The sequence below is a fragment of the Seriola lalandi genome, unplaced genomic scaffold (genome assembly GCF_002814215.2).
Source record: "Seriola lalandi dorsalis isolate HSWRI2012SDOR001 ecotype SW California unplaced genomic scaffold, Sedor1 jcf7180002054576, whole genome shotgun sequence".
NCBI lineage: Eukaryota > Metazoa > Chordata > Actinopteri > Carangiformes > Carangidae > Seriola > Seriola lalandi.
The window spans coordinates 2,036,342-2,055,399 of NW_019525129.1; the positions used below are offsets into that span (position 1 = coordinate 2,036,342).

The window sequence follows — 19,058 nt, forward strand, 5'->3', positions numbered from 1 at the left end:
ACCTTAACTCCTCGCCCTCAATGTTTTCATAAAACATTATGTAATTTCATATGTAAACTTGTGTCCGGCCTGAAAATGTTAGAACATTTTTGGGTGAATAAACTGCGAGTATAGGTTTTTCAAACTAGTCTGATATGTTGAGGGTAACACTGTTTTAAATGAAAAAACACAACACACATCTGCAGTTTTTTTAATGAGTTGTGTGAACAACCTGCTGCTTTGATACAGATGAACTGAGCTCAGTCGCGCTACGGGTAGCAGACGCTTCACCACTCCAGTCACCGCCAGTTCACGTTGACCATCAAGTCAGGCAAAGTCTATCTCCAACCACATCTCCATCGCAGCGATTGATTCTGTAGTTTGTGCTTCATCCAGTTGAGGGCACCAGCATCTCTGACGTGCTGCTAATCTACTACAATTACACGGAAGAAGAAGATTCCGGTGCAACAGCTAGGCATCATCATGCCTACTGCTGTGATTATGGAGGAAAATTTTGATAAATTATTAGAGCAGTGTGAAGCTCAAGAACTCGAGGTAAGAACTGAATCGTGAGATTGATACATTTTTGTTCCAACACTGAATGTTGTCTCACAGGCTTTCTGCCGCTTAAGACTTGCTAGTTTCTGACAGAAAGTCAGGTCATGACCAGTTAAAGATAACGTTATAGCTAAGAAGCTAAGTAGTGTAAAGGCTAATTTTACTTTCACGCACCATTAAATTCATTGACGCTTCAAGTTAGCTCCTAAATTAGTATGTACCATGCGAACAATGCCCACAAACTGTTCAATTAAACGGAAGTGGCAGATATCGTTATAAAGTTAGCATACAGTGGTAGCCAGTTAGCTAGCTAGCGAGATATCATCGTTATGTTGGTAAACATAGCTATAGTTCATACTACACTATCGTTTAAGGTCTCATGGTTTAAAAGATGTTGCTAGGTTAACTGTGTGACGTCAGGTAAATTTAGGACTGACCATTTACCTTCATACTTATAATAATGTAAGGTAAATGACCAGTGCTATAACGTTAGCGGAAGCTAAGGAGCAAAATAACATAACTAACTGACAAGCTAGTGCTGGTTTACACGGGTGCAGTTTGTAGCTGACGTCACTTAGCTAATGTATACCAGCAAATAATTCTCAAAGTATACAATGTGGTTTCTTTAGAGAAATAAAGAGAACTCGATACTCTGCTTATTTTAGCCTAAACCTTTAATCACACACCTGCATTTATTTTTAACAGGCTCCAGGGGGCATTGCAACACCTCAAGTCTACGCTCAGTTGCTGGCGCTCTATTTACTTCATAATGACATGTAAGTCAACTTTGTGTCTGTCTTCAGTAGCTGACATGGTTTTTTTATACAGTGTTTTGATTAGAAGTGTGGGGGGTATGATTCCTTTCCAGATTTGAGATTGAGAAAATTGAGAAATATTAGTGTCATGAATTTAAAAATAACTTGACAAAACAGGTGGTCTGTTCTTTTTCCTCTTCTTCCAGACTTTCTTAGATGCAGAAGACACATTTTATCATTATACGTGTTGTGATACATTTGTAGTTTATATGAACTAAATCAGCAAAGGAAATTGTTACAGTAAACAATAAATAGTTGTCATGATCACTAATCACAATGTAAGTGTACTCTAGCTGTTACAGCTGCAGTACACACATTCAAATTTAACACAAAACTTTAACCCATCTGCCCTCTTAGAAGTGAATTTACTCTCATTCCTGGAGTTGTAAGAAAAAGTAATACATTGAGTGAGTGCAGTCAGCAGGAACAACAGTTGATTTAGATGGATGGCTTTGCAGATAATATGTTGGATTGTATAATGTATGTGTTTATAACAAAATACAGTAGGTAACTTCAGGCTGTTCTGTTCACTGCTGATCCTGTGTTGTATTGCTTCCTCAACTTTATTCTATGTATTGACTAACTTGTGTTGATGTGCATCCAACAGGAATAATGCCAGGTATTTATGGAAGAGGATTCCCCAAGCAATAAAATCGGTAAGCATGCTACAACAGCACAGACACTGCTAAGGAAGTACTGCTGAAACTAGGGCTGAACAATAAGTCGAACTATCATCGAAATCACAATATGGCCAAGTGCAATATCCAAATCACAGGAGCTGCAATTTGTTGATAAAGGGAAAATGTGCCACAACAGACCATAAATGAAGCAGAAATGCGGTGCTGCAGAAATGCCCCAGCCTACAAATCATTTTCTCCAGACGTAAAGTAACATGCTTGTTTGGTGATGAAATATTTACCAATTGAAATTGTCACTACTATCGTAACCGCAATATCTGCCCAAATGTTTTGCATATCCTTCAGTCCTAACTGAAACCCATTTCATTATTATACATGTTATCCTGCAAAGCACTGCTCATGTTGATTTCATTGTATGGAAGTTACTATATTTACCAATTTTCAGTTTGGAAATATCGTTAACATCAATATCTATGTGTAATTACAACTTGAAATTTGTTTTATTGTTGTTTTATTTTTGTTTGTTTTAATGTGATTTGTCATCTAAATTTTGACATCTAAATAATTCAGAGGAGTCTGAAAAGCCAGCATTAATGAGTAACATCAGTTAAAGTCTGTTAATCAAGTTGAACACACCATATTTAATACTAAATGCACACAATATTTTACCTCTTCACAACCATGTTCTGCCCATTACAGAAACATAACTCAACAGTAGGTAAATCGTAACTGGTTGTTAGTAACATCACATTTGCTGTCTTGAGTTTTATAATTGCATAAATGCTGGCAAATCATAATGATATGAAACCTTAGCAGCACTGTTAAACACAGTGTTGTGCCAGTTCACACTTAAAAAGAACTAGTTCAAAGTTCAGTTCATACAGATGAAAATGAACTAGTTCATGTTCATTTGTACCGTTTTTTTTTTTTTTTTTTTGTTTTTTACATAAATAGGCCACTATACTCTTTTAATAGAACCTTGTTCTACTCATCCATCACCAGCCACAAATCATTGCCACGCCAAAACTAAATGAACTATTGTATAGCACTGAAGAATCACAGACATGAGTTTCATTTAAAACTGCCTGTACCGCTAGCACCAGCCATGCTGGGCTGTGTCTATGGAGACGTCATGTGGCGTTTAAGTTCATCCTTTGTAAACGAATCAGTATGAACGTTCATGCACAACACTGGTTACACACACAGTCTGTGTCTGCTGAGACAACCAGAGATAATTTAGTATTATCTTATGTCAATTGTACAATTAAAAACTGAATAATGTAATTGCCACTCAGATCACTACTTTTTCTCACATGCTAAACTCGGCTTAGGTTATCAGATTGTATAAAACGTAGTCTCATCTGGCCTCAGAATAGATTATGAAATGCTTCTCCACTTGTTGTATACAGGCAAACCCTGAATTAGCAGCTATTTGGGCTGTTGGCCAGCGTATTTGGCAGCGAGACTTTCCAGGCATCTACACATCCATAGCAGCTTACCAGTGGACAGAGAATATCCTTCCAGTCATGGAGGCCCTTCGAGGTAACAAGAAAAATCATGTCTGACCTTTCTCTCGCATCCTTTTTACATCTCATGCAGGCTTTCAGACTGATAACACTTACAAATATTTTGATGCATTACACATTGGGTTCTGCAGAAACTGTAGTGAAATTCCCTATAGTGAATTAAATATTTACATTTCCTCTGCATCATTACAATCAGCAGGGGGAATGAGCGGGAACTCAGTTCAAGTAATGATGTAACTCAGCTGAGGGGGGAAAAAAAAAAATGAGGGGAGCAAATTTGACCGTTTTTAAAAGATATCTGGCAGTATGACATGGGTATCATGAAGGGTAATGCAGGTGGTCACAACTCATATGAATTAGTTATCTCCTCACATACTTACACCGATACTCTCTCATGATGTAACTGAGTATCCTAATATTTTTTTGTGTCTTGTTTTCACACGTTCTCTTCTCATATCTAAAGAATCATCTTGAGAAACCACAGTATTTGTATTATTCCCCTCATGCTCACAAATGTTTGGGCATTTCTACCATGTGATGGTTCCCTTGTGCAAGAGTGCAAGAATAGCTACTCCCTCATGTTTACGGTACTTTGTGTTACTTTGCCATGGATGCTGATGTACAGCATGTCAAAAGAAACTTGTGCAACCAGGGAAGATAATTATTTGGTGGATGTGTGGATTCACAAATTTACATTTTATAAAAAAGCGTTAGACAAACATACTTACATTACATACTTAATTTCAAGATAATATGAAAATCTCAATGAAACCTTTACTTTGTTTACTGTAGTAATAAGTCAGGCAGGTTATATAAATGTGAAACAAATCAATGACAACAAAACAAAAGACATAAAATGGAAACAACAACTTAGTCACAGGATGTTGACACTGACTTGTTTACTAGTGAGATCGAGCTCCCTCTATCAGGTGGGGCCTCACATGGACCCTGTTTGTCTCTGCTCGCTCCACCACCTCTGTCACTGTTAGAAGGGACACAGTGGCCACCGGGACATGTGACACATGCCACCCCGGGTAGGAGGGGCCACTTCTTTGAAAAGATCCCTGGGCAGCAAGCAGGCAGGAATGTTGCTCTGGTTGGTCAAAAGGATTGGGTGTCACCAGCTATGAGGGGCTGGTATAAAGGACAGAGCTGCTAGCTCTCAACTAGAAGAGATAACAGCATTTCACAAGTAACAGCTCACACCAAGGAGAAGCTGATAGACCCCACCGCTCCATTTTTGTAACTTTTTGAAACCAACAGAGAGAGTCAAAGTATTTTCTCTTCTGGGAAAGTACTGATCTAGCTGTAAGCAGAGACTTTTCCACAATGGACGTCCAGAGGACAGGAACTATGGTTCGACCCCCCAGCCCCATGGACAGCCTTGAGAAGCAGCTGAGCTGCCCCATCTGCCTGGACATGTTCACCAAACCTGTGGTCATCTTGCCCTGCCAGCACAACTTGTGCCGTAGCTGTGCTAGTGACCTCTATGACTCCCGCAACCCATACCGCTTTTCTGGCGGTGTCTTTCGATGTCCTACTTGTCGGTTTGAGGTCGTGCTTGACCGCCACGGTGTGCATGGGCTCCAACGCAACCTGTTGGTAGAAAATATTATCGACATCTACAAGCAGCAGCAAGAAGGCAGCGGCAGTGGAAGTCCAGAAACCACCCTGAAGCCTAAAGAATCCAAAGAACCAATGTGCCAGGAACACGAAGATGAGAAAATCAACATTTACTGTGTGACCTGCCAAGTACCCACCTGCTCCATGTGCAAAGTGTTTGGTCAACATAAGGACTGTGAGGTGTCACCTTTAGGAAGTGTTTACCAGGCCCAGAAAGGTGAGCTGAGTAATGCTATCGATACCCTGGTAGCCAGCAACGGGCGCCTGCAGGCTCTGCTCAACCAGATGGAAGATGCCTGTCGTGCTGTGCAGGAGAATGCTCAGTGTGCTAAGCAAGGGCTAGCCGAACGCTTTGACCTTTTGTATGCCGTCCTTGAAGAGCGGAAGACCATTCTACTAGAGCAGATTGGTAAAGAGCAAGATGAAAAGGTGGCAGCTCTGCGAGCACTAGCTCAGCGCTACGGTGAACGACTGCAGGCCAGTTCAGAGCTCACAGATTCGGCTGTGAGAGCACTGGAGCAGAGTGGCGCTGCAGAGTTTCTGTTGGCCTCCAAAGGCCTCATCGTGCAGACCAAAGATGCTGCTAAAGGTTCACTGGGGGAGGAGAGGCCAGAGCCAGGCTTCGAGAAGATGGACCACTTCACTTTGTCAACAGAGCATGTTGAAGCAGTCCTAGGAAAAATGGACTTTGGGGTGCGTGATGATGATGAATTTGAAGATGCAGAGGAGGAAGAGGAGGAGGAGGAAGAAGAAGAAGAAGAAGAGGAAGAGGAATAATAAACATTAAAAGTGAAAGTGTTTATGGACTTGAAAGAAATACTGTAATTTGAGCTTTTGAAGGATTTTTTGACAAAAGTGTTTAAGGCAGGGACTGTATTTGATGTAGAATGAAAGATGAGGTGACAGTGGAAGTGGGCTAAAATGGCTTGCCCCTATTTTCAGTGCAATATTTAATTTCAGTGTCGTATTCGTACCTTTTCTTAATTTTTTTTTATACTTTTGTACTTCTAAACCATTTATGGAAAAATAAGGTAGATACATGTAAATGTAGAAAGTCTGAAGATGGCGTACACATCACTTTCTTCATTTGTAGCTTATGAAAAATAGTTGTTTTTAGTTGTTTTTCTCATTTTGTGTTGAATAGTGATCTACCTGTAATACCAAGTCTGTCTTTAATTGAACACAGAATAAAACTGCATGAAAGTTAACAATGTATTTTCTTTATTGCTAATCTTAGGGCTTAACATGACATTTAAATTAAAGGAACATACAAAGGAAGAAACACATGAAGACCCAGTATTATTTTGGTCATATAGATTGTCCTTGGAGTGCTTCTATCAAAATGTTTCCCAGCCTGTTGCTGCTCTTACTTGGCAATAGACTGTATTTAAAAATAAAAGTCCTTGCCATGTCCTGCCTGCTTTGCCTTTGCCGGTGAAAAGTGGGGGCTATTTTTAAGAGGTGAGAGGCTGAGAAATGATAGTGGCCCTGGAATAGACTGTCAGGGAAGGAGAGACCAGGTCCTGTTTCTCTTCCATAAAACTACTGCTATCTCACTCATGGACGTCTTGCTCAGCAACTCCAACCCAACTCCAAAGTGCCAGAAGGGCATACTAAAGAAAGGCTGGTCCATTTGCCACAGGAGTCATCTCCTAATGGTCAAGAGGCCAAGGTAAAAATACATGTCTGCCTGGGGACTGGGTTACAAAAAGCCCCCTGCGATGACCTGCTTGGCTGTCTGTGGCGAGCATTTGCTCCGAGTCCTCATTTCTCTTCTAATACGCAGCCAGTCAGGTGCAAGACAGTTGGTCCAGCACAAGAAGCAGTTTTATGAAGTGTGACTCAGTGTTGACCTTTTACACATGGGACTTTTTATACTTTATAGAGGAAAAACAATCACTCTTTTAGTCATTCATCAGCAGTGAGACAGCATAGTGACAAAACAATAATATTTCATCCACATTTTTCTTTAACCACACCATTAAAACAGTTTGTTTTAATCATCATAGTGTCTAAAGGACTAAGGTTACGCTACAAACATAACTTTGATTAAAAGCCATATTATAATACAAATGAAGTAACTTAAAAGACAGTTGAGCACTGCTTTAATTGTCTTTAAGTGTATATTTTTCTAGCATTTCTACATATTTTTAGACAAGTGCAATAACAGGAAGAACAGGAAGCCCCTTGGACAGAAGAATGGGAAAGCACTCCTGACAAATCTCCAGCCTTCCCCCTCACAGCTGTCTCTTCTCATCCATCCCACTTGTTATTGTTACTGCTGCAACAGACTGGGAGCTGACTGTTGATACACATAAACCGTTGCTAGGCTATAAAACACAGCAGCCAATACATGCTGGTGTGTGTGTTGTTCCTTGCTGTTGTGAGGCCCTGTCACTCATACCGTTATCTCCACCAACGACAGCACCATGTCAAGTCCGGCTGGAAAAATAGAGCAGCTGGGATAGTTGGGAAGCCTAAGCCAGCGCCTGCTGACAAAGACTTCAGTGCTTAGTAGAGCGTCAGCACTGCTCATGACGTGCAAAATTCATCTTAAAAATGCGTCCTTTAACATTTTGATTTGAAGTATTTTTGATTATGGAAAACTTTTAAAAAACTGACAGTCAAATCAAAGGTTCCCTGACAACAAACGCACCATTTCACTTAAAGCAAACTCAGATGCTAAAAGTAGTCAAGGCATACAAGAGCTTTTGTTTGGACAAGCTTTATTTTATTTTAGGTCCCAGACCAACTCTAGTTAGAGTTGTAGTTGTGCATCAACATATGCTTATTTGAGATCATGAAAAGCAACTTCCTTAACTCAAACTCACAGAATTACCATAACCAAACCTTAAGATGGAAAATTTGCAAGAGCAGGAATAACATGAAATGAAAAGTGTTCCAAACAGTCCTTTAGCATTTACTTGACATTTTACCAAAACACACACCTGTGATTGCTAATGATCATAGCAGCGTACGGCCCCTGGCTTCAAACACCTGTCACTCTTGATTAATAGTTGTACACGGTGCTGTTGCTCATTAGCAGTTTTGTTTACAAGAAACAAGACTCTGAAATACCATGTTAAAATGACATAACATGCTGTTCCTGTGTCTGTAAGTTCACAGTAAGTTGGCCATGTTCTCCGTGCACTTTAAATAGAGCCAGAGCACTGTTTCAGCATGTATGCGCTCCATATGTATCTGATACTAATGTGTCTGGTTCATGGATCTTTCACAGAGAGCACGCGGCAAAGGGCGTACAGTCTCGTGGCCCAGGCCTACACTTCCATTACAGCAGAAGATTTCGCTGCTTTTGTTGGCTACTCAGTGGAGGAGGCGGTAAAGGGTAAGATTGAATTTTACACAGCCTCCTCACAGAAAAGTTTTACCGTCACACTCGTGTTTAAATAATTCAAAAAAGTAGTAAAAAAAAAAAAAGGTTTTGTATAGTATATTCCACAGGGGTGTAATGCAGTTAATTTCCATTTCATAACACTTCACACATTTACTGATGAGCATATTTTCTTCTCCTTTCCCACTTCTGTTTTTGTCCAAAGGTGTGGTGAGCCAAGGCTGGCAGGCAGACCCCTCCACCAGGATGGTGATGCCCAAAAAGCCAGGTAGGTGGCAGTATTGCTCTTTTAAATTGTGCCCATCATCAGCCCACTGTTGTGTTGTTTTCTCCTCATGAGTAATCCTGCACCCACTTTCCTGTTACTCTTCCTCCTACATTTTATTAGACACTCATAAAAATGTTGAGACCAGGGATTTAGGAGAGATTTCTAATCCCATAGAAAGATTGATGACCTTTTTCTTTCCCTAGAATCTACTGACGTTTTTCATTTGCTAACTCCATTTTTCCAAACTTCCCTGCTCCATTCTTTTCCCTTTCTTCCCCTGCCTTCCCTTATTTTGTATGAATTTATATCACGTCATCACATGTCCTCAAGTCAGAGGGTCACGGATTGATTGTAAGAGAAACCTATTGATTTTTGCAGACGAGGAGGAGGCTGTGGTTTGTCTTCCCCTCTGTAATCATCAGATCTTACTGCTGAAGCATCTGCTGTGCACATGTCCAGCCCCAAAGAAACGCTAACCCACTCACCATTAATCCCCACATGTCTGGGTTTTTTCCCCCTCCACAGCGCCACAGGAACTTAATAGCACTTGGTGATTTTGGTTGTAGAGTGGATCTCACACAGGAAATCCTCCTGGTTGGGATTAATGTTAAATGTGGTACCTGGTGTGAGCTCCAGGTTGTATGTCTCACGGTCACATGGGAGACTCCGTAGGTGGTGTTGTTAAACAGGTCGGGGGAGGCACTGAGCTCATGTCTTGATGAACTTGAAACCTGTGCCCTCCTGAGTCTCTCAGAGCTAGAACACGTGGGCTATAGAGTTAAAACTGCAGAGACGTAAGAAGATCGATAGCTCTTGGCACTATGAGGAATCCCCGGTCTGACTCAACTTCTCCTCCTCCGTGTTTCTCTCCTCTCCTCTCACTCAACAGATCCTCCCCCCGTCTCATTGGTTCCAAATGAGCAGCAGTTGGCCAGACTCACTGACTACGTGGCTTTCCTCGAGAACTGATAACCCACCGCGACCACTGGCACCACTTTTTTCGCCTGCTTGGTACTGAGGAAGAATACAAGTTTGGATAGACTCTTCCTCCTTTCTGCAAAGTCCCACTCCCCAATAAAAGACGAACCAAAAACACACCCATCATCTTGCATGAATGCTGCAAGCTCTTCTCCCAGACCTGCCTATTTATGTTCATTGACTAATTCATCTTCTCCCTGTTAATTCATATCCTGACAATTTCTTCTCTTCAAACTACAATGTTGTATTTATATTTTTGTGCTCTTTGAAATCCGCCTGATGTGTAAATTTGGGTCTGATTTCAAAGTAGGTATTACTTAGGAAGTATGCTTTACATCACAGTAACAATGTTTTTATTGCTAACCCAACAAACCCCTCACAAACAATAGAAACACACAAACCAGTATGCACAGTACATTCTGTTCAAGCACTTAAAGGTCGCCTTGAAACAAACGTCATCAGGTAAAAGAAGTGTCGGCATGCATGCATCACCGTGTGGAGTTCAGTCCTCAGACCTCATACTTTGAAGTTTATGTTTTGACTGGTGAATAAATATTTTTTGCTGTTTCTAATTTAGTATTCTTTCATTTCTTTTATTCAAGACTTTTGTTTCAGGTTGGTACCGCCTTAGAGAGCAGCCTGGGCTCAATCAATTTTTAAATATGTTTGGGCTTTGGGGCTTCCCAGTATGATTTTTGTCTCATGCAATCATGACATGAGACAGCTGTGGCCTGGTATTAACAAATTGCATACATGAGGAAGAACCTAATTTGTTAGGAAGCATAATATAATGCTAATGTTATAGCCACATTAGACCAGCAGGTGACTTAAAGCTCCATATTTTCCTCTTCTCTTGTGTTTTATTTGAAGTGTTGATCCATAAGAAGATATATTTGTGGTTTTAAGAACCAAAAACCATGTTGTGTATAGTGTAATTTTACATCTCCTCTCTCAGGCTTTTCTCTGGAGCTCTAGCCACAACAGGTCGGTGAGCCAATCGGAAGAGAGGAGGCTCTGAGCCTCTCTTCTGAATGGCTGACTGTTTTCTGAGTGAGCCAATACAAATATAACAGATTTCAGATAAAACCAAATCCTGCAAGGTTGGATGGTGGGTCCAGGTGGGCGGGGCTTGGTGCATGGCTGAGGGCGGTGATTGCTTGGTTGTGACATCAAAAAGTTACAGAATTTCTGACAGCTGGTTTTAAGGCTCAGTTTCTGAATACAGGCTGTGTGCATTTCTCTGTGGACTGAGGCTTTGATACTTTCACAGTATTAATATAGAACCTAGACCTGCTTTATAATCAAACTACACATGGACATCTGCCTTCAGACTATATGGACCTATAAAATGAGCAAATAATTAGAGTCAAATCTGTACTGTTTCCTCCACATACATGCATAAAAAATGACATGGGTTGTTCTGGGAATTGAAATGAGTTGCAGCTTAATCGGTGATGAAACATTAACCTTAGAGGCCGTGGAGTTCATGTCTGTTTCACCATGTTGGACTACAGTAGCATGCAAACTTCAGTCAGTGTGAAGATTTAAAATAGCTGTACGATTTGTAGCTCATTTCACCACTTCTTCAAAGACAACATCGAGTCATCATTAAATATTATTTTAAATCTGTAATTAGCTTGAATTAACATCACTGAAAATTCATTGCCATTCTATTTGGTAAAGGCAAATCTGGCTGCCATCTGTTCATTTATAGAAAATAAAAGCCTTGTGATTTTTTTTTTCTTCTGTAAGTCCCTTCTCCGTCCTGTTTTGAATAAGAATTTGAAACATACACCACTTATTTGGTTTAAAGTTATTTGATCTTCACTGTAGCTTAACGTGGAAAGGAAGTGGCGGGCACTTGATGTGATTTAGTGTGAAATCATGTACATCAGGGCCATTCTTTGCATGTTTGTTGTGGCCAGAAACTCATTTACTTTATGACATGGTGTGTTTTGCTTCAACCATGGTAAATTTTAGTCGACTGCAAACATGGAAAATGCCAGACTTTTTACATTTGCTTTGTTCTGCCTTGATCTCCATGTTAAATCCATTTTAGTAACAATGCTACATCTTATTATATGCATTGCTTTGATTTGCCTTTTAAAATAGATTGATTCATTACTCAGTGAATGTGGCTTCTTTTCTTTCATTCAATGTCCTGAATTCATCTTAGTGCTTTGGTTTTGCTCTTCGCTATAAATAGAAATGTCACAGTATGTGTTTGTGCATTAGCTGTATACAAACACGTGTTGACTCGAGCCCAAGTCCAGGCATGTGTTGAACCAGCTCTGACAGCTCAGCCTGCCAGAGCCAGTCAGCACAAGTGTGAGGAGGTAACTGATCCTCCTCACTCCGTTTTGCTGTTGACCTCGAAAAGTGTCACGACAGGACTAAATGTGAACGTGTTGGCACAAACAAACACACGAGTCTACTGGAGGGATGAAATGCTGAGCTGAAGTTGCTCAGACTAAACTACCTCAGCGTACCTGTATTACCTCGGTGTGTCTAAATGCGACAGGCAGCAGTACAGCTTCAAGTGCACCGACTGTTTGCCACCTGGTTTAGAAATAGACACCAATAAAGGGAAAACATCAAATGACATATACAGAGCAAACTGGGGCCCTAATACAGATGTAGCGGCGATGCTGTACATGCTAAATCAGAAAACCGTCGTTTACATGTACGTCTATCGTGTGAAGCATGGCCGGTTAGCTCAGTTGGTTAGAGCGTGGTGCTAATAACGCCAAGGTCGCGGGTTCGATCCCCGTACGGGCCATCTGAATCTTTTCGTTACGTGTGGGTCGTCTATCTGCTGTACAGTTAGCTTCTGTCAATGTGTCAAGGAGGGAGGTATCTGATAGAATACTGATAACAAATTGTTCATCTATGAATAAACATGCAATATGATAAATAAGTGTTTATTAATAAATACAAGGATATTTAAATGAAAAAAGTCAAACATTTATAAATCTATGATTAAATTAATAAACAAATAAATGTTAATAATGATTTTTAAAAAATTGAAATTAATATCTGTAATTCATTTCTACGAATCCACATTCAGTTCAGTACTACTGTGTCTGTTGATAATAGTATTGGACAGTTATGCATTACTTAGGATTGCATTGCAGTTACGTAATAATTTTTTCATCAACCTGAAATGAATTACTATTTGAAATTCTATAATTACATTACAGTTACATTACCCTGTAACTCTCAGTTTCTTCAATGGCATCAGTGGGAGAAAGTAACTAAGTACATTTACTAATTTGCAGTCATGTTCAATTTTGAAGTACTTGTACTTTACATTAGTATTTCTATTTTATGTTGCTTTATACTTATACTGTATGATGGATAGATAGATAGATAGATAGATAGATAGATAGATAGATAGATAGATAGATAGATAGATAGATAGATAGATAGATACTTTATTTATCCCCTAGGGGAAATTCATGAATTTATTTAGGAGGGAGCTTCACCACATTTGTTTCAAAGCTTCAGATAGTACGGTAGTTACTTTTCAGATTTAGATTATTAGTACATAAACTTTTTCACCTGTTTAACCTCAGATAGTTTACCTTTGTACCATTTAAGCTTATGCACTGGACCTGAACTGGGTGTTCTAAACTTTTTGACACTTTCGGTGTCAGTGTGTATGATGAATATTGAATTTCGCAATTTCTCATATACCTGAACCCCAGTTGCTTTTGATGGCTAGTCCCTTGCAGAGAAGCCCCACCCCCAGTGTGTGCGTGTGTCTGTGTGTGTGTGTGTCTGTGCGTGGCTGATTGAGAACCACATAATAAAGTGCTTTGGAGGAACGCATTCCTCAGAACTGAATGCTGTGAATGCAAAGTTTCTGTAAATATTTGTATGTGCCCTGCATTGTTGAACACAGACAGGAAAGAGGCCCTGTGCAGCACAAAACTCTGACCTCGTTTAAGTTAAATCAGGGAGGACTGTGAGTTAATTTGAAAAGCCTGAGCTTGTGTCCTGCATGTGGATACTAAATCAGTCTTCAGAGGACATCTTTGGTTCTCTTTAAAGCCCTTTCAGACCCTTAATGCTGCGTAACTTGATCCATGCAGATAACTAATGCAGTTTTACAGATTCATATGACACATAAAAAATGTCATGTCAGTGCTGAGAAGCAGCTGGGCCGACACTTTGAAGTGAGGACATAAGGTCATACTGTGTTTCCAGAATAGGCGTCTTGGATTTTTACTACATCAAGGTTTAATGATCACATGTTGGTCCAGTGAAGAAGGCCAGTAAGGATCTACAACTGTTTCTATTAATGTTGATCTTTTCTGTTTCACCGACTTTTATTTCAACCTCTGAGTAAAGTGCCCCACAGAGACAAGCAGCAGTAGCTCCTTGCCTCAGTAAAGGTTAAAGGTCAAGAGTTCAATTCTAAAAACAGTAACATTAACTGTGTAAACAATACTCACTGGTCACTGCTGTTTGTAGCATGAAATACCAGCACAAGACAGTGAGCTGTTCATCATCAGGGATGTGTAGTGAATTCCAGCTGTTGTTACAAAAATAGTTGTCAGCACTTAGAATCAGTCTTTCCTTTGTTGAGTTTTTCATCATTTAGATACAAATGGTTTACATTGCAGAAGTCTTTGTCACTCAGATGTTTCCAGTCCAGCCTGTTTTCCTTGAAGTGTCTGAGATCACTGTTTTTATTATGTGTACCATGCTCTTATTTTTGTTTACAGTGATCTGTGGGACAGAGAGCAGATTGAAGAAACAGAGGATGAGAGGAGAGATTATTGGAAAGACCTGGACATCTTTCATGTTTTTGTTTCTTTTTCTGTGTGAAAAAAAATAAAGAAGAAAATCTCATGGGATTTTAACTGAGTCACTGTCTTTGCCCAGATGTTCTCTTATGGCTGGAGGCTCTGGTTGGTGATGTCATTTTTTCCAGGGGTCAAAGGTGTCCTCTTCCTCATCACAGAACATGCCAGCAACATGATGTTACAGAGGCTGTCCGGTGACATTATTAGACCTTTAATTCTGGTGCACTAATGTGTTAGCAGTGTTTTCATCGATGTAGCCGGTTAAGGTGCAGCTAGTTTTAACTATTTTATCAGTGGTTTACTCCAGTGGTTCCCAACCTAGGGCTGGAGCCTTTCAAAAGGGTCACAAGACAAATATGAGGGGCCTGCAGATGATTAATGAGACAGGAAAGGAGAAAAAACAACTGCAACACAAATGTGCACTCACTGGTTTTGGATGTTTCTGTAGTTTTTGCTTTTTTGTGGAAAAACCTGGTCATTTTACGTCTTTGAGCCTCAAACTGAACCTTTAACAGCTGATAAACATCTGACAACAGACTCCAGACACTGACGACAGCTTTAATCTCCCACAACATGATGCATTGATTGATAAGCTTATTATATAGATATACATATATGTATGTATGTATGTATAATGATGTACATATGCATTTTTTTCCTGTAAAATCTGAGTTGCTATAAATAAATGCAGTGCAGTAAAACGTATAAAGCAATATAAACAAGTTACTATGTACTTACAGGTTGTACAGTACTTGGGTAAATGAACTTAGTTAGTCTAGTCTATATATATATATATATATATATATATATATATATATATATATATATATGAGATATATATATATGAGAGAGAGAGAGAGAGAGAGAAAGAGAGCGTAATGATGCTTGACTTCTTTTTTAACAGTATTTTCTTTATAGATATCACAGTATGAAGAGATTGAGAAAACATTACCTTTTGTTTTTTGCGAATGAAAACAGTTTGTGTCACCTACTCTTGAAACCTGGACTTTGTTTCTAATAATGCATCAAATCAAATAACAGAAAACTATAATATATTAATATAATATTAACAGTGTATTTTGCTACACACCTGTCTATTCATTTTGGGATGGGTTAAATCAGCGCAGTTGTGTTTGTTCATGAAGTAAAAACACAGTCACATGGAAAATTACACTGGTGGTTATGTATACTTGTCCGTACTCAGTAACATTGCAACTTAATGGATGTTTTTAAAATATAGTTTGTGCAGTCTGAGTCTGGAAATGCTATTACATATTTGGATGGCACAGCTCAGCAGCCCTGGAAATGTTGAAATCAGGTGGAGATGATCTGTTCTCCAGAGTCATGAGAGCTGAGGGGTTTAAACAGGATGGGGGAGAGGTTGCATAAGAGAGGGGATGAGCCAGTAGGGGGCAGTCTTCACTGACAAAGAGTTCACCGTTGTCAGACTTATTGTTTGCTGTGACCAGGAACTGAAATTCATCATAGACAAGGTTATAAGGCTTTTATCAAAAGTAGCAATATTTGGATAAGAGGAGAAAAAGCAGATTTCCCCTTTTTTCACATTTTCCCTTTGCCACAACTCTTTTTTTTGGGGGGGGGGGGCTTGTTTAAATTTTCATTAACAGCAGTAAAAGTTCACTCACATTCACAGAGAAAATGTTTCCATGTGGGACGATGAGTCATGAGCATGAGACCAAGAGAAGACTCCAAGAGGATGTGGGAGACTGAACAGAGGACGGTGATGAGAAAAAGAGGGATGAAGAGAGGGGGGGATCAGAGAGGAGGAGGAGAGAGATGGTGTGAGGGGCCAGTAGGAGCCAAAGCGAGAGAAGTGGTGGGAGGAGAAGGAGAGTGAAGGAAGTGTTGAGAGGGCCAATTGACTAGAGCTGCATTAAAAGTGAATTTTCCAACACTATCATTGAGGTTAAGGGATTTTTAGAGATTATTGCATGGTTGCATTTAAATTATAAATTTAAAATGAAGCTTTTTTACATGCACCACAGTTTCATCATTACAAGCCACATCTAAACAGATTTAAAGCATTGTGGATTCATAAATCACTCATGTTTCCACTGGTTTAGCATGAAAAATAACATGTGCTCTAAAAAAAAAAAAAAAAAGCATACATTTTTCATATATTTGAAAAAAAAGAAACATGCATCGCCACATGAGCTCATGAGAACCAAAAGAACATGAAGAATTAATTCTCACGAACGGAGAAGTTGCAGTTTTTTTTACGCAGCTGTTTTCCATGCCATGTGACTGAGTATGAGTTCCCAGATCCTCACATCTCTCATCCAGGAGATTTCCTAATCCGCTACTAAAAGTGGAGATATCCAGTAGGACTTGACTTGGCTTTAAGGGTGCTACTCACAGCCACAACTGAATAGGTCTTTTATAAGGCCACTATGTGACCTTCATTCATGTCCTGCTCCTGCAGGTACGTCGTCTTTTAGACTTTTTGTAATTGCAGAGGAAATTAAGTGAGGAAAATGAAGGGTAGAGTTAGGACACGTGAAAGCATGTTTTCATTTCAGAAGGCCTTTAAGTCTGCTCTTATTTCAAAAAGACACAAAGTTAAATATAAATCTTCATTTATGCCAAAAACATTTTTCAAATTAAGACTCACTTCAGAGTTACATAATATTTTTGGAAGGTATTAGAATGTGACAGACAGAGATAACTCCTGCAGTAAGTCAGCCTCAGCCAGCTGGAATAACGACATCACTCTTCCCCGCCAACTGTCGATTTCAGTCATTAGCGTGACTTCTGTTGGAGGCCATGATTCCTCAAATGAAAGATTTAGCTTTTTTTTGCTTTTCATAGAAGAGTGTAGAATGGAACGATATCCTCTATTTGTCCCTTTTTCAACAGATCATGAGAAAAGATAAGATATAATTTTATTAGTCCCACAGTGGGGGAAGTTTCCAGCATCACAGCAGCAAAGTGAACAGTACAAAGAAAGAAAAACAGTCCACAAGGTCCTGGGTCAGTTCTCTGTACGCCCTGTCAACTTTTGCAGGTGGCAGTAAGTTGAGCTGTAGAGACGACTCCTGTAAAAGACCAAAACAAAATGTGAACTGAGTCTACTAACAAGCATTGTTTTCATTTTTGTGTGTGTGAGTGTGTGTGTCTCATTCCTCTGTGCCACAGAGCTCCATTGTTGTCCCAAAAACTATTAAATCCTTTATTTCAACAGTAAAAGTTAAAAGTATTTAAATGGACACAGATCATTCAGAGACATACATTATACATTTTTACATTTAAGAATCTGTAACTTCATATTTTCTGAAGCTCATTCCATCTGTTTGCAGTACAGTATTTGAAACCAGTTTTCTGGGATCAGCGTGAGTAAGAGGTAGGAAGTTTAAAAAGTTAAAATGTTCTGTGACCTGACTTTGTGTGTGTAAGTGTGTCGTGTGTTTAAATGTAACCAGAGAGCAGAGATAACCCGGCAGTTTTTGCAGCCTTATGAACATACAATGCTGTTCCCTTCTATTTGTTAAGGAGCATCCCACCTTTTCATATAGGATGCAAGTGTTCAGTGAGGAAAGTGTCACCTGTGATGAAGCGCAGTGCGCCGTGATACACGGAGTCAAGAGGCCTCAGAGTCGGGGGAGAAGCATACGTGTTTACACTATCACCATAATCAGGAGCAGACATTAGGAACACATCAGTCAAACACATTGTCACACATTGTGACATTTTCCTTTATTACCAAGAACACACTGTAGAGGAACTGTGCACCGTCTGACTGTCGGGCTGGGGACACATGACTCTGCTGCGCAATGTCCCACGGCTCAAATACCATCATTACGCTCGCAGATGACACCACTGAGGTGGGACTGATGCACAGCGGTCACGAGTCTGAGGTGAGGTGTGCAGAATGGTGCTCCAACAACAACTTGGAACTCATCACCTCCGAAACAAAAAAAGGAGCTGATCATCGACTTCAGGAAACAGGAGGAAGAACCTGCTCTGTTGCGCATCAGAGGAAACATGGAGGACAGAGATCAGCCTCCAATTCCAGATGCCCACACACCTCCCAAGGACCTCACATGGACCGTCAACACAAACCTCCCCAGTGAAGAGGGCGCCTACGACGCGCCTAAGATGCCTACGTCGAGCCACAAACATAATCAAGGACACATCAGGCCCAGGCAACCACCTCTTTTACTCTGCTGCCCTCCGGAAGGCGCTAAAGCTCCATTAAGTGGATACTCAAGTGCCATCAAAAAACTCAAATGTTACAATAGTTGCTGAGTCTGTGCAATAATATCTTGGTTAAATGCAATAATACTGCTGAACTCTAACAGGTGGTGCAATACAGACTATTAATCATCTGTTTTTATACTTCACATATAAGCCATTTATGCAATTTATTGTGCGTTTGTTTTGTCTTTTATATTTTTTATCCTGAACGTTTGTGCCACTGCGGATGTTAAGGAAGTTCAGAAAAAGTGAGCTATCGTGGGCAGCAGGTTAGGATGTGGAGAGGAAAAGTCCA

The 19,058-nt window shown here is 40.0% G+C and overlaps 2 protein-coding genes and 1 non-coding gene across 3 annotated transcripts; all 3 read left to right on the forward strand.

Moving 5' to 3' along the window:
* Window positions 1–381: 381 nt before the first annotated feature.
* On the forward strand, window positions 382–10,309 carry cops8 (COP9 signalosome subunit 8). The gene is made up of 7 exons (XM_087176996.1): window positions 382–534; window positions 1,243–1,313; window positions 1,960–2,008; window positions 3,400–3,532; window positions 8,378–8,485; window positions 8,697–8,759; window positions 9,649–10,309. Exons 1-7 carry the CDS (start codon window positions 463–465, stop codon window positions 9,726–9,728), a joined length of 576 nt encoding a protein of 191 aa, XP_087033122.1. The 5' UTR covers window positions 382–462; the 3' UTR covers window positions 9,729–10,309.
* On the forward strand, window positions 3,879–6,350 carry trim63b (tripartite motif containing 63b). Its single transcript, XM_087176995.1, has one exon. It carries the CDS (start codon window positions 4,846–4,848, stop codon window positions 5,914–5,916), a length of 1,071 nt encoding a protein of 356 aa, XP_087033121.1. The 5' UTR covers window positions 3,879–4,845; the 3' UTR covers window positions 5,917–6,350.
* Window positions 10,310–12,442: 2,133 nt separating the features above from the next.
* On the forward strand, window positions 12,443–12,516 carry trnai-aau (transfer RNA isoleucine (anticodon AAU)). Its single transcript has one exon. It is a non-coding gene; the product is annotated as a tRNA-Ile (tRNA).
* The last annotated feature ends 6,542 nt before the right edge of the window (window positions 12,517–19,058 follow it).